At 42.9% G+C, this 13540-nt stretch overlaps 1 protein-coding gene across 4 annotated transcripts in view; it reads right to left on the bottom strand.

Moving 5' to 3' along the window:
- Positions 1–4857: 4857 nt before the first annotated feature.
- The window catches only part of MRPS27 (mitochondrial ribosomal protein S27), a 100535-nt gene continuing 91852 nt past the window's right edge, over positions 4858–13540 (bottom strand). For all 4 annotated transcript variants that reach the window (XM_004058678.5, XM_055367029.2, XM_055367031.2 and 1 more), the window contains 3 exons: positions 11398–11540; positions 9020–9187; positions 4858–6477 (listed from right to left, as the gene is read on the bottom strand). In XM_004058678.5, the coding sequence (XP_004058726.4) occupies positions 6238–6477; positions 9020–9187; positions 11398–11540 (551 nt within the window). In that variant the 3' untranslated portion in view covers positions 4858–6237. The remainder of the gene's footprint in view (positions 6478–9019; positions 9188–11397; positions 11541–13540) is intronic.

The following is a 13540-nucleotide window of genomic DNA, read 5'->3' as shown; positions in this document are numbered from 1 at the left end:
ACTAATGCACTGGCACTCAAATTTCTGTCTCCTGTCTCGCTTTAGGGGGAACCTAAACTGAGACAGTGATCTTCCGAGTTTGGGACTGCACTTTAGGAGTCAGATATGGGTTTGACCCTGGCTCTCCAATTCACAGAGGGAAACCCTGGCATTTAATCACTTCTCTAAGTCTTTGTTATCTTGTATATAGAAAGAGCTGTAATAATGGGCATATTCTTGTGGGTTAAATAAGATCATGCATACAAAAATTTAATATGGCACTTGGCTATAGATGGTCAATAAACATTGGCTTTTATTATTGGTCTATAAATGATAAGATTTGTGTTATAGCTTCATCACTTCCTAACTCCCTGCTTTGAGGCAGGTAAGTGTGATATACATATGTAGAAGAGAATTCTGATATGATATTCATGATCTGATATGACCATGCTCACCCCCCTATTTTTTCCCCACAAACCTTCCTCCTGGTGTCAATTTTGGCTTACACTACACTTCGTAGAAATCCAAAGAGGCTTTCTTTGGCATTAAACTACCTCAGCTTAGGACATACGGCTTCTAGCATCTCAGTATTTCTGCTGGGAATTATACCTCAGTTGGAGGACTTTCCTTTTAACCTAATAAAAAATAATTCATTCAATAAATGTTCATAAGCCCCCTCCTCATGGTAATGCCTGTTCTGTGTGTTGGGCCACAACCATGAACAAGACACACAGAGTGCCTGTCTTCATGGAGTTTAAAGTCTCGGGCCAATCTCACCAATTAGTTCTAAATAATTAATTCAGAATCCATAAAATGCTTAAAGGGTTTAACACTCCAGGGGGTGTTGCAGACTTGCTGCAACAATGGCTCATAAAAAAAGCCGGAGAAAGTGATAGCCTGAACTGAGAACCACTGAAATACCCGAATTGACCTGGCAGATCCAGGAGAAAAAGATTACAAGTCTCAGGGCGGCCTCCTGGAGTGGATACATATATCACAGGAAGCCAGAAGACCCAGCAGAGAACTATGTTCCCTCGAGGGCCAGGTGGCATGCTGCTCATCGAGGCCATCGGGAATGCACTGGGGAAGGGCACTGGTGAGCAGGCACCTGTGTCACCAGGTTTGGTAGCAGACTAGAACTCACAATAGAAAAGGAGGTTATGCTTGGTGTTGTTGGCAATAGGGATGATGGGTGTTGAAAATCTCCCCCCTCAAGCAATAGAGGCTAGGCGGTGGTGCTTCCTCCCTCCTTTCCTTTTGCAGATGTAGGACCTCCACCTGAAGGCTTTCCTCACCCAATCCCAATTCCACCTCCTTTCATTTTTCACAGGCTTTATCCCCCCAAAACTGCTTTCACTGTTACCTCTGACTCTGATGCTGATCTGCTTCCTGGGGGGCCTAAGTGACACAATGAGCTTCTAGAAATGTTTTTCATACCTAATTCTAAGTTCTCTGTTCCACCACAGCAGCTTTTTTTCCTTTCCTCAGTGGTTAAAATAAGAGAGTTTCCCAAAGCTCATCAGATACCTGCAGCAAAAAGAAAAAAGCAGAATGCTGCAGTATATTTTCAGGGAAGATGCACAAAAGTAAAGACAACAAAGAATGGCAAAACTAATTGTTTTCAGTGTGAAAAAAAGGTTTTAATCAACTTTTTTGGTCTTGCTCTGTTGCCCAGGCTGGAGTGCATTGGCTCAATCTCGGCTCACTGCAACCTCTGCCTCCCAGGTTCAATCGATTCTCCTGCCTCAGCCTCCTGAATAGCTGGGATTACAGGTGCCAACCACCACACCCAAATAATTTTTGTATTTTTTAGTAGAGACGGAGTTTTGCTATGTTAGCCAGGCTGGTCTCGAACTCCTGACCTCAAGTGATCCTCTGGCCCGGCCTCCCAAAGTACTGGGATTACAGGTGTGAGCCACTGTGGTATAATCAACTTATTTTCAAGGCCTCTGACTACTTCTTGTAGAATCTAAACCAATCTTCTCACACACCTACCTGATTCCACAGCCAACGAGAAGGTCGGAAAACAGGATGCAAGGCTGGGTGCCAAGGCAACACAGCACCGAGGGGAGGATAGTACCTTATCATTTTTCTTTCTTTTCTTCTTTCCACCGCCTTGCTTTTTTTTCCTTTTTATGGCCAAGGTAAGTATGGGATGTGGGCCAAAACAAGTTTAATCTGAATTGTTCATTTTAGCTTAATTTAAAGTATTTTCTCATGAACACATCACACAAGCCTCTGTGGAAAGAGGACCCCAGGGCAGCTTGAGGCACTCATATGTGACTAATTAATGCACAAAGCAGGCAATTAATTCCCTTCATTAGAGTTCTTCCCATCGCTGGGCTTAAAGTGATCTTCCTGTGAACTCCCACATACATTAACTGTTTGTCTAACGACACCTTTCAGCTGTGTATTGACGGGTGTGGATGTGCCAGCCTCACTAGAATCTAAGTTATTTGAGGGTAAAATCTATAGTTTATTCATCCTTGTAAACTCCATAGCACTTGTATAGTGCCTTGTACACAGTATACACCGAACACTTGAGAGCTTGCGAAAGCAGTGCTGGAACAGACAGTAAGTCTGCTGCAGACAGCAAGCTTATAAGGGGTGGTCAGTGGTACCAAATGGAGCAGAGCATTTAAAAGGAAAAAAAAAAAAAAGATCACTGTAGTTGATGACCATGTTGTGCAGCAGAGTGGTAAAGCTATAAGCCAAATTCTCAGCCTCTAATGAATGAACAATGAGCCAGTAAGTGTAGATACCCTTTCAAGAAGTTTGGAGACATAAGGAAGGAGACATAGCATAACAGCTTGACTGATGGCAGGGTAAAGGATTTTTTGCTGTTAAAAAGTGTTGAATAAGGTCTTGAATAAGACTGTAGACTTAGAAGAAGAAATCAACAGAGATGCTATAAGACGGAAAGGGAATGCTTGAATGTGTAGAACAGGTGGGGAGGTATGGGCCAAGGTCACAAATGAAGAGCCTAAGCTTTGAAAGGAGGGAGGGGATACCTATTATTTGAAAGTAGGAAGGATGATGGAGAGAACATCTGCTTGTAGTTCTGAGGGCAGGGCTTCGAGGTAACGCAGAACAGAAAAGCTATGGAAGCAAAAATGAGAGTCAGTTAAAGGAAGGACTATTGAGTTGAAGAGAACAGCCATAATTTTGTAGAAGAATCTAATCAGCTTAATATTATGACTTTATATATCTACACTTAGTAAGTCAGAACCAAAGAGAAAATGAATGGTGGTGTTATCAGTTTCCTAGGGCTGCAGTAACAAAGTACCAAAAATGGTGTGGCTTAAAATAACAGTTCTGAAGGCTAGAACTCAGAAATCAAGGTGTCTGCAGGGCCAAGCTTTCTCTGACAGCTCTAGGGGAGAAGTGTCCTTACCCCTTCTAACTTCTGGTGTTTGCTGGCAAGCCTTGGTGTTCCTGGGTCTGTACGGTCACATGCTCATCTTCCCTCTGTGAGTCTGTGTGTGCAAATTTCCCCTTTTAAAAAAAACACCAAATTGGATCAGGCTGACCCTGATGATCTCACTCTATATTTGATTACCTCAATACAAACTTATTTCCAACTAAGGTCAGATTCTAAGGGACTGGGGATTAGGGATACAACTTACCTTTTTTAGGGAACACAATTCTACCCATAATAGATGGGTGCAAGGATGTAGGTCAAAGGCTAGCAAGTGAGCCTAGATAAAGGGAGTGAGAGAAAATGAAGATGCTAATGAGAACATGGGGATGGCTGACCATGGGGCCCACACTGGAAGAGAAGCAGATTCTGGAGACCAAGAGTTGGGGTGATGGGGTAAAGGCTAAGGATTAGCAGGCGGGAAATTACAGAGCAAGTTGGTTCAGCAGCAGTCATGGTACAAGACAAGCCTGGGAGAGTGGGGACTTCAGGATCTAAGATCTCGGATTCGTGATGAGGCTGGAGGTTTGGCTGTGACTATGGCAGGTCAGCTGCAGAAGGTAATTTGTTACTGGGAGATGATCCAGTTGAGGTCACCTCCAGAGGCCAGGGCACCAAGAGCAGTTTCTCCATCCACATGGAAGAAATATGGAAGATGACATCAGGGAAAGGGACAAAGGACAACTGTATTGGGAAGAGCCAATTGTGAAGGAAGGCAGGAGAGTATCCTATAGCTCAGGAGATAAGGACATGGGGAAAGGGCAGAATATTTGGAAGGGAAAGACTCCAAGAGTCCTGAGAAATGGGGCACAAGCGTGGAAGGAATCCTGAGGAGGAGGGAACATGGAAATTCCTGTGGGACCACAGTACAGTGGCAGAAGTGGTCTCTTTTGGTGAAGAAGAGAAGTAAAGTACATTGGGGCTGGAGAGGGAGGAAAAATGAAGGCAAAACGATGAGCCAAAGCCTTAACCAGATACTTCATGTTGTGACAGTCATTAATTTACTGGGCAAAAGTTGCCCTTTTGTTTGTGTTGAATGTTCCTCTTAATGTAATAAGAGAGTGGCTGAAAAACTCCTGTCGTTGGTAAACCAAAACGTTGGAACTGACTTTTGGTCACGGTCCTCTACCTAAGTAAGATTCAGCAGCTTTGCTAGTCTAAAGGGCCCTGTGTTGGATCCTGACTGCGGTTCTATATGGAGGCCACAGGCAGGGAGAGGAGCAGCAGGAGAGCTGCTTTGTTTCATAAAATGGGGACACTGGTACTTCCCTCATAGGGCTGCTTGGGTTTTCAGCCTACAGTTAAGTCCTTAATAAATATTAGTGGTGGCAGTTATCATTATTACAATAAATCCCATAGTTTAATGGGGGAGGGTTTAAAGTACACTCCTCAAAATCATAGTAACAATAATGAGTCCCTCTCCCTCCTCCCTTTCCCCAAAGATAAAGAGTACACTAACATGATCCTGGAACATTTATTTCCAGAGGCTTTTGATAGAAGAGCACAATCTTGAATAAAATTACACCACTGTACTTAAGGGCAACACTACATAGTAAGCAAAATCTGCCCTGAACCCTTTCACAGAAGAGAAACTTCAGACAGGAATTTTACATCTCCTGACAGTTTTACAACATTCATACCTCTGATGCACTTCAAGCCCCAACCCATCTCTCATTTTCTAACTTCTTTAACAGAAATGTGTGTTCACAAGTTGTGTGTGCGTGCACATGTGCCTCTGTGTGTACACAAAAGGCTCATTTTACCTACTTGATAAATGAGCTGAGACGATGTTTTGGAAAAAAAAAAATGGAAAAAAAAATGTTACCCCAACATGATGGAGAAGCCAATCCAAAAATGCTTCATGCTAGAGCTAGCTTTCTCCTCAGAAACTTACATCCTAAAAACGTCCCTATGGGTGCCTAAAAATGGAAATCCAGTGAGTTCATGGCCTTGAGTTCACTCCTGTCCTGAATTTCTCCCAGTGCAGGTCCAGAAGGGCGAGATGTGGCAGAAAGGAGAATGTGGGAATGTGTGAGTATCCCACAGCCAGCTCACAGTGCAGCTTGCACTGAGAGAGGAGACTCAGGGACACAAGGTCTCAGGATGCACAGTTCACCTTGGCCTCATGTACCTGGGCTGGGAAGAGGGAGACCATTCAAAAGCCTGTGCTTGGCTGGGCGCGGTGGCTCACGCCTATCATCCCAGCACTTTGGGAGGCTGAGGCGGGCAGATCACTTGAGGTCAGGAGGTTGAGACCAGCCTGACCAACATGGTGAAACCCCGTCTCTACTAAAAATGCAAAAATTAGCCAGGTGTGGTGGTATGCACCTGTAATCCCACCTACTCGGGCGGCCAAGGCAGGAGAATTGCTTGAACCTGGGAGTTGGAGGTTGCAGTGAGCCAAGATTGCGCCACTGCACTCCAGCCTGGGTGACAGAATGAGACTCTGTCTCAAAAAACAAAAACAACAAAAAACAAAAGCCTGTGCTTCAACCTGACTCTTCAGCCTTGGTTTCTCCCAGTACTGTCACTGGGTCTTAGGAACTTTAATGCTCATAACTAATCCCTGTGCCCCAGGAACTCCATTATGAGCCTCAAGAGTCCTCCTTAAGGTATTCAGCTGGTGACTTCAGTCCGACCACTAGCCACCTGCATAGTTCCATAGCCCTTCTTGGCATCTCGATGGGCAGTCATGGTGCCTTGCCATGTAGGGCACATAGCCTGCTTTAAGAAAAGAAGATGGGTAGAGGAAGCTGAGGCTGTTGTCCAGGCCACTGCTGAGTCCTGGCACGGGGTTGAGTGAAGTTCTTGTGAGACAGGTGGGGCCCTGGGGGACCCTATTAGGCAGATGCCTTTGCTGCTTTCTGAGCCTGGTACTCCTGCTTCGCTTGCTCCCTCTGTTGCTGTTCTCTCTGGATCAACTGTACACGGTCTAGATGCCACTGCTGCAGATTCTGCTCATAGGTGGCGATGTCCTCTGCTTCACAGGTGGAGAGTTTTTCCTTGACAAGCTGGGTGGTCAGACTTAAAAGACCTTCTGACTCAATTTTGCCCAGAGCTTGAAGCTTAGAATGTAAGGCCTGTTGGAAACAAATGGGAAAAATGAGAAGAAAGGTAGAGAAGTGAGAGAAAGATACAAAGAGGAAAAACTAGCCCTGAGTGACTGACTTTAGATTTGAACAAAAGTTTGCTGACTCGTAGTTTAGTCCTCATTCTAGTGGCCCAGAATGAAGTCACCTGCAAAATAACCACACATTTTGCTGGTAGAAAAAAACCATTTTGTTGGGAAATGGTCATGCTGCCTTTCATCCAGGTGCTGTTAGCTGTGGTTATTTTTTTCAGCTCGGCAATTTTGCTAAGATGCACCACATGTGATTTCTCCCCTTTCACTCACAAACAGTAAATGGAACTCCATATGCTGTGTCTCCCTGTGTAATTTCTTGTTTTAAACCACAAAGACAGCAAGCCTCTAACAAATCTATGTTTCCACCCTGACCTAACCAAACCAAGCAGCAAACTCCAAAAATAAGAATTGTAATATGCAAACAAAATGGCAGAGGCATCTGATAACTGGAGCAAGCCCAACCATACATGTGCCTTCAGAATAACTGAAACAACTATTTGCCTTTCTGGCGTTCCTCTCAACAGATGGAAATCAGTTCAAGGAATAGCTCCCCTGAGTGCCTGCACCGTTAGAAGCGTCTACCTGCTGTGCTCCACTGCATTGGGTCTTAGGAACTCTAAGACTGCAGAGGTCAGTCTTTATGTATTGCCTGCTTACAGCTCCATCTGAAATGGCAGCTTGGTTTGGTTGGTGTTGTGTTCCTGGAGAAGTAAGTATTAAAAACATTAATCTATTTAAGTACTTTAAGATGTACTCTCTCATTAGAGAGAGGGCCACTTACGGGGCCAGCTGTAGCTTATACCACACATCCCCATGTTCCACAAACAAATGCCACTCATTGGCACAGGAAAGGAGGCTTGCTTAACAGGGTTGGGGGTGGGCAGGGTGCCTAGGCTCCAGGAGGGGCCAGAGGCCTAGTGTGAGAGTCAATCATATAAAAATGGCTCCCAAACAAATGACCTCTGACTAATAAAAATCAGGCAACAGGAAGAAAAGGAAATGTAAAACGAAAATGATCTCTCTCTGATAACGCTCTCCATGTGGGTGGGGTTTGAGGCCAACAAGACAGCTTGGGACACCAGAATGAGGACTAAACTACGAGTTGGCAAACTTTTGTTCAAACCTAAAGTCAGTCACTCTGGGCTAGTTTTTCTCAGCTTTGCTGTCATCTAACATGAGAAAGGTGGTCTCTAGCATCCAGAGCTCTTGCGAGGAGAAATGCACTGGTGTCCAACACGCAGTTAGTAGTCAATAAATACTTGCCTTTTTAAAATTTTCATAAAAATACATTTGTAGAGGAAAGAGGGCTGAGAACTTAATGCAGGCACAGGTTTCTATTCTCTGAGGCAAAGTATATAAGAAACAAGAGAAGGAAGTTTTAATTTTTAAGAATGGTATGGCAACCTTGGTCAATGTGAATGCAATGAATCATAATATATGGGGCTAAGGAGATTTTTTTCTTTAGCCTTTCTAAATAACACAAGATTAAGCAAAGAGCCTGAAGGGGCAGGCATGCAAATTCTCATCCCAGCTATACTGCCAATTCTCTGGGTACCTTGGGAATATCGATTAACCTTTCTTTCTCAGTTTCAAATTATAAGAGGGAAGTTGAGCAATGACTTTATAGAAGTACTGGGAGAAATTGCTGCTAAAAATACAACAGGCTCCTCCTTACAACACTGGGAATTAAGTTCTAATTACTGAAAATATTTAAACATAATAATCTAGCAAAGTTTACATCTTATCAGTACCAAAACGACACAAGTTACACAAAATAAGTGGGAAAGTTTTTTGCTGTACCAAGAATTCCCATTCTGACAGCACTTTTTTCCCCCTTTGCACTAGACAAGAATCAAAGCAGCTAAGAAGCCAAGAGTTCAAACACTGAACACGGCTCTTTCCTGACACTGATCACAGAGCATTTTGGGATGTACAGAGTTAGAAGCTACCAAAGGTAGCTTGAGTGCTCAGGGCTGTTCTGGAAAGAAACAGTGCAAACTGTTTACAGCTTCTATGCAGCACAAGAGAACAACACAAAGCTGCCAAAGATGAGCAAAGAAAGACGCCCATGTCTTATCTCTACATACTCAAATGTGGCATTATAGTGTCTAACTGGGTTTTTAGGTTATCAAGCACATTTAGTGCAAGATGGAGAAATGGCCAGATACTTTCCACCTGGGGTGGGAGTCAGGTTATTGCTATGAGGAGGCAAGCAATTATTCAGCTGACAGGCGCATATCAGGAATAAGTGGGTAATGACATGCTACCTTAGTGAACAAAACTGTGACCGATTAGCTCAAGTACAAAAAGGAGCATAAAAATTCCATTGGTTTCTTTTAAGACCACTTCCTGTGCAAAGCAATGAAAATGTAATTTTTGATGTCAGTTTTTAATGCCTCTTTGTGTGACACTGATGCAGAAAGAATGCTTATCCATCACCACAGGAGAGAAGTGTGTTTTATGCACTGCTAAGAGAGACACATTCTGCTATGATTCACCTTAAATCGTTCCAGGTATTGAGGAAGCTTGGACTGCTCTGTTTCCTCGATGTCTAACTGCTCCACCAGTTTTTCTGACCCCTGGTTGTCTTCATCATTTTGGGACTGCTCCTCTGAAGCCCCATCAGCTGAAGTCAGAGCCTTCAGCACTGCATCCAGCACATCGAGCTGTGGAGCAGAAAGAGGGTCAGCAACCAAATGTCTTATGGCCCAAAAGCACATGGTGAAGAAAGGCTAGAGAAGGCAAAAGAAAGGAAGAATGAGCTCTAAAAGACTGTGAAAAGATTTCTCTTATAAAATTGTAAGAAATATAAATGGTTATATTTTTTCACATTATAAACACCCTATCAGATGGCGTGGAAAACAGTACAAGACAAATAGTAGAAATAAGCAAGCTAGCCTGGGTATGGTGGCTCATGCCTGTAATTTCAGCACTTTGGGAGGATGATGTGGAAGAACTGCTTGAGCCCAGGAGTTTGAGACCAGCCTGGGCAACACAGGGAGACTCCATCACTTAAAAAAAAAAAAAAAAGCCAAGCATGGTGGTGCACCCCTGTGGTCTCAGCTACTAAGGAGGCTGAGGCAGGAAGATTGCTTGAGCCTGGGAGGTGGAGGCTATAGTGAGCCATGATCACACCACTGCACTCCAGCCTGGGTGACATAGTGAGACCCTGTCTCAAAGACAAAACAACAAAATGCCAAATAAGCGAGCTACGAATTATTTGTATAAGTGAATCCGCACAATGGCAGCTAAGTTTGCTTTTAGTTAGCCAGACAGGAATCCAGGAATTATGCTTGATGGGCACTAAAGTACCTCCCACTTCCATGTCTTTCTTCCTCAATCAGTTTGGATTTGGGACAAAGGGATAGACAATTACAGAACACAACCAACCAATGGCCATTTTAAGTGTATGTTAAAGCCTCTGGATACAGGCAAGGGTTCCCCCTCAGAAAGATTTTTAGCTCACATGGTATCTGTAAATTAAGGATCAGTGTAATCCACATAAGCTGCTGGCAAAGACCAGAGATGGAGACATGAAATTCATTTGAATGAGGTGATTTCTGTGACTTAGGAAGTAAATTTAAAAACAGAGCATCTTTGTTTTGACCCCTCTCCCCTCTACTTTCACTTTGAGGTATATCTCCCTTGACCCACAGAGGGCCTAATCATCAGAAATGGGATATTAACAACAGCAAGGCCAGTAGAAACACCTACCTGAAGCCAATTAATCCTGTCTATGTCATATCAGAACAGAAATCCTAAAAATATGCCAAGGCCTTTTAATACCATTAATACATCACATCCAAACTGGACACATAGCACATTCTTGCTGACATGTGAACTCATTTTCTACTGTTAGAATGCAAAGAATGCAAATCTGGCTGAGATTGGAAGGAATATTTCCCTGACAAAGGATTTATGTATAATTTTGTGTTTTCAATCACCAGTACTGACTACAGCAGGGTTAAAACAAGTATAGTGAGAAATGTATATCCTTTGTTATAAACGTCTGGCAAAGAGCATAATGATTCACTAGACATAAGTATAAGGTGACAGGACAGACACCAGACCTGACCACCTCAGGACTGAAATGAAAGCCAAGGGATGAGTCCTAGCAACCAGAGTCAAGAAAAAACAAATATGTGGCTCTACGGTGACCTTTACGCCATGGTAACAAGACAACCAATGTCCTTCTCAGGACTCACACTGGCTGTAAAAGCTGTTTGGACAGGAGCAGACACTGCAGCTGCCTGTGGGGTGTAAGGCGCATCATGTCTCCTGGAGTTTGAGCAACCCCATACCATCAAGGGTCCTAGGTGACCAAGAGGCATGAGCTTTGGGGCTGGTGGGAGAGTAGTGTTCTCATCCTGGTAAAGTGAACACCTTAGAACTTTGAAAGAAACATCTGACCGAGATCTCATCAGCATCACACATTCACACAGAATGGTTTAAGATGGTTCCATCTCTGGTCCCCAGATTCATTTCTTGAGGACTTTTATGGGGAAAAATGCTATGTAGCCTCTCAGGACTACATGGGGTTACAGAAACACCAAACATATTTAAAATGAAATGTTACCCTCTCTTGAGTTCCCACTGAGATTTTTTTTATTTTGGTAAGGAGGTGAGGGACGAGGCAGTGGAATAGGTTTTTTTTCCTAGACAGTGAACTATAAATCAATGTTAATCATATTTTCTAGTGCCTTTGGTCAGGAGCATTGAAAATGTTTGTGGTTTTGCATTTTTTCGACTTGATAAATACCTATTCTATAGACATATAGAAAGTAGGGGTAGTGGAAAGACAATGAAAACAAATTTAAAGCTCAGGTTATGGGAAACAGACGGCTAAATCTCACTGCCTTAGAGCTGAAGAACATACCGCTTCTCTACACAGCTTTATGTCTTCTGGGGAGGCAGCCACTTTCTCCATCACTTGAAGGGCTCTGTCAAGGTAGCCTGGTTTCCATATCAGAGGCATGTTGTGGTACACAGCCCGTAGCCCTTGCTGCAACTCCACCTTCCCTGTGGCCAAAAAGAACAATAAACAATGCTCAGCCATGTCTTCCCACCATTTCTAAGACTGAGGACCTGAAGGCCCAAGTGAATGTTCACCTGGCAGCTCTAGAAATAGAGAAGGATCATTTTAAATCTGTACCAACAGACTCATCTCATTCGGTGACACTTCAGATGGATAATGACGAATGTGGTAAAATTCACTGTATCCATTTTGTAATGCAAAATTACATGAACTTAGTTTTCTTCTTTCTCATTTGGGCTGAGGATGTATATATAAACCACTGGGCTGAGGGCAATTGAGAGGCTGACATATATGGCTCTAGGTAAGGATACCCTTAAAAAACAAGTCAACTGAGATACAATTTTTGTTTCAAGAATAAAATCTTCCCCAGAAAAAGAAATCTCACAACTTTCCTACTGTGAAAATTTTGTCAACATCCAACAACTTTCCCTGCTAGGAACTGTCTGTCATTTTTTGAAATCCTTCAAAACACCCAATCCTTATGAAAAAAAAAAAACCCTCATCTTTCCCTTCTTTCCTTTGAGTTTCATCAGTTTTAAAATCACAGAGTTCTCATGATCTTTTTGGATCTCTGGACATGAATGTTTCTCTGGGTACCTCAAGCCATCACACCTGGAGTTCAAGATGTGGATGCTAGATAGCAGGGTCTTCTGGTAGGGAGATGGCTGTCTGTATTCCTGTGGCACAGAACCTGGCTGCACTAATGACCAAAGTCACCTTGAGCTGCCCAGTCTTAAATCCACCTTCTTTTATCTTTCCTGGGAAGAAGGATTTGGGAAAGCCAGAGTAGGACACAAACAGACAAAGCTTATCAGGCGACAGCTAATTTTAGACCTTTAAGGTGCTTGGGGCTGGACTGCAGTTACATTCTGGGCAGCTGCTTCCATCAGGGTTGAGTGAGGCTGCATGGCAAATGACACAATGAGAGCAAAGAGCTTCTGATCTGATGGCTGCTATCACAAAGAACCAGGGCCTCTGCTCACAAACCACAACAAAGTACATATTCTTTGCCCTGTCACTTCTGACCAATTCAGGCTGTATGACAGTCCTGAATGCTGATCTGAAAGCAAAGGAAAATACATGTAAATCAATATCAAAAGTACGTGGCAAATAAGGAAAAAATTATTTTTAAAAAGAGTGGTCAACTCCTTTGTTAGTCTGATAGACAGTCAATAAACTCTGAAGTTCCTGAGTTATTATATCAGAATCGGCACCAAGAATAACACACTACATTCTGTTGGCAAAGATCAACTTCAAAAGCAGTCAAACTGCTATAACTTTATGATTTTTAAAAAACAAAGGTAAGCAGAAGCAATGTATAATTGAGAGATGCCTAACTACTTAAGAGACATGGGAGAGTAATGAAATAACACAAATTTAATAAACGTCTGTAAATCGGGACGTTACATTTAGGTTGAATCTTATTTACCCAGATTCCACACAACCCAGGTTCCGAGGCCACTCTTCAGAAGGCTTTGTCCTCTTAACCTGTCTGATTTTCAATGCAATCAGGGCACAAGAGGAAAGCCACCACTGCACCTCCTGGTGCAATCACATGGTACCCATGAACCACTCCGCTTTTCCTGAAGTGCTACTACTTCTGCTCTTAGTTTATCTTCCCTTACCTGAAAACAATACCAAAGATACAAGTTCAACTCTAACTCTTAATTTCTTACCTTCTGGACTTTAGATCTAAAGAGACAGAAAGATCTTTGTTAATACTGGAAAAGATTCTACTAGCTAGTCTCCCTAAACAGGGCCAGAGCATCTCTTTCTTTATCCCTTCTTCAGACTGATTACCACTGAATATTATTACCTATATCCACCAGAACTAGTTCTTGCTTTGCCAGTGATGGCAGGTTTTAAGAACCCTCTTTACTCTCTTATGGAGTAACTGTAAGGCCATCAAGGTCTATTTTTATGTCTAAAAACGAAGGCTAATTGGATTTCACTGGTAAATTTAAATCAAATTACAATTTTATTA

This window comes from Gorilla gorilla, chromosome 19 (genome assembly GCF_029281585.2).
Source record: "Gorilla gorilla gorilla isolate KB3781 chromosome 19, NHGRI_mGorGor1-v2.1_pri, whole genome shotgun sequence".
Taxonomy (NCBI): Eukaryota; Metazoa; Chordata; class Mammalia; order Primates; family Hominidae; genus Gorilla; species Gorilla gorilla.
Note: the sequence above shows the minus strand (reverse complement) of the source record. Positions and strands in the feature narration are given on the sequence as shown.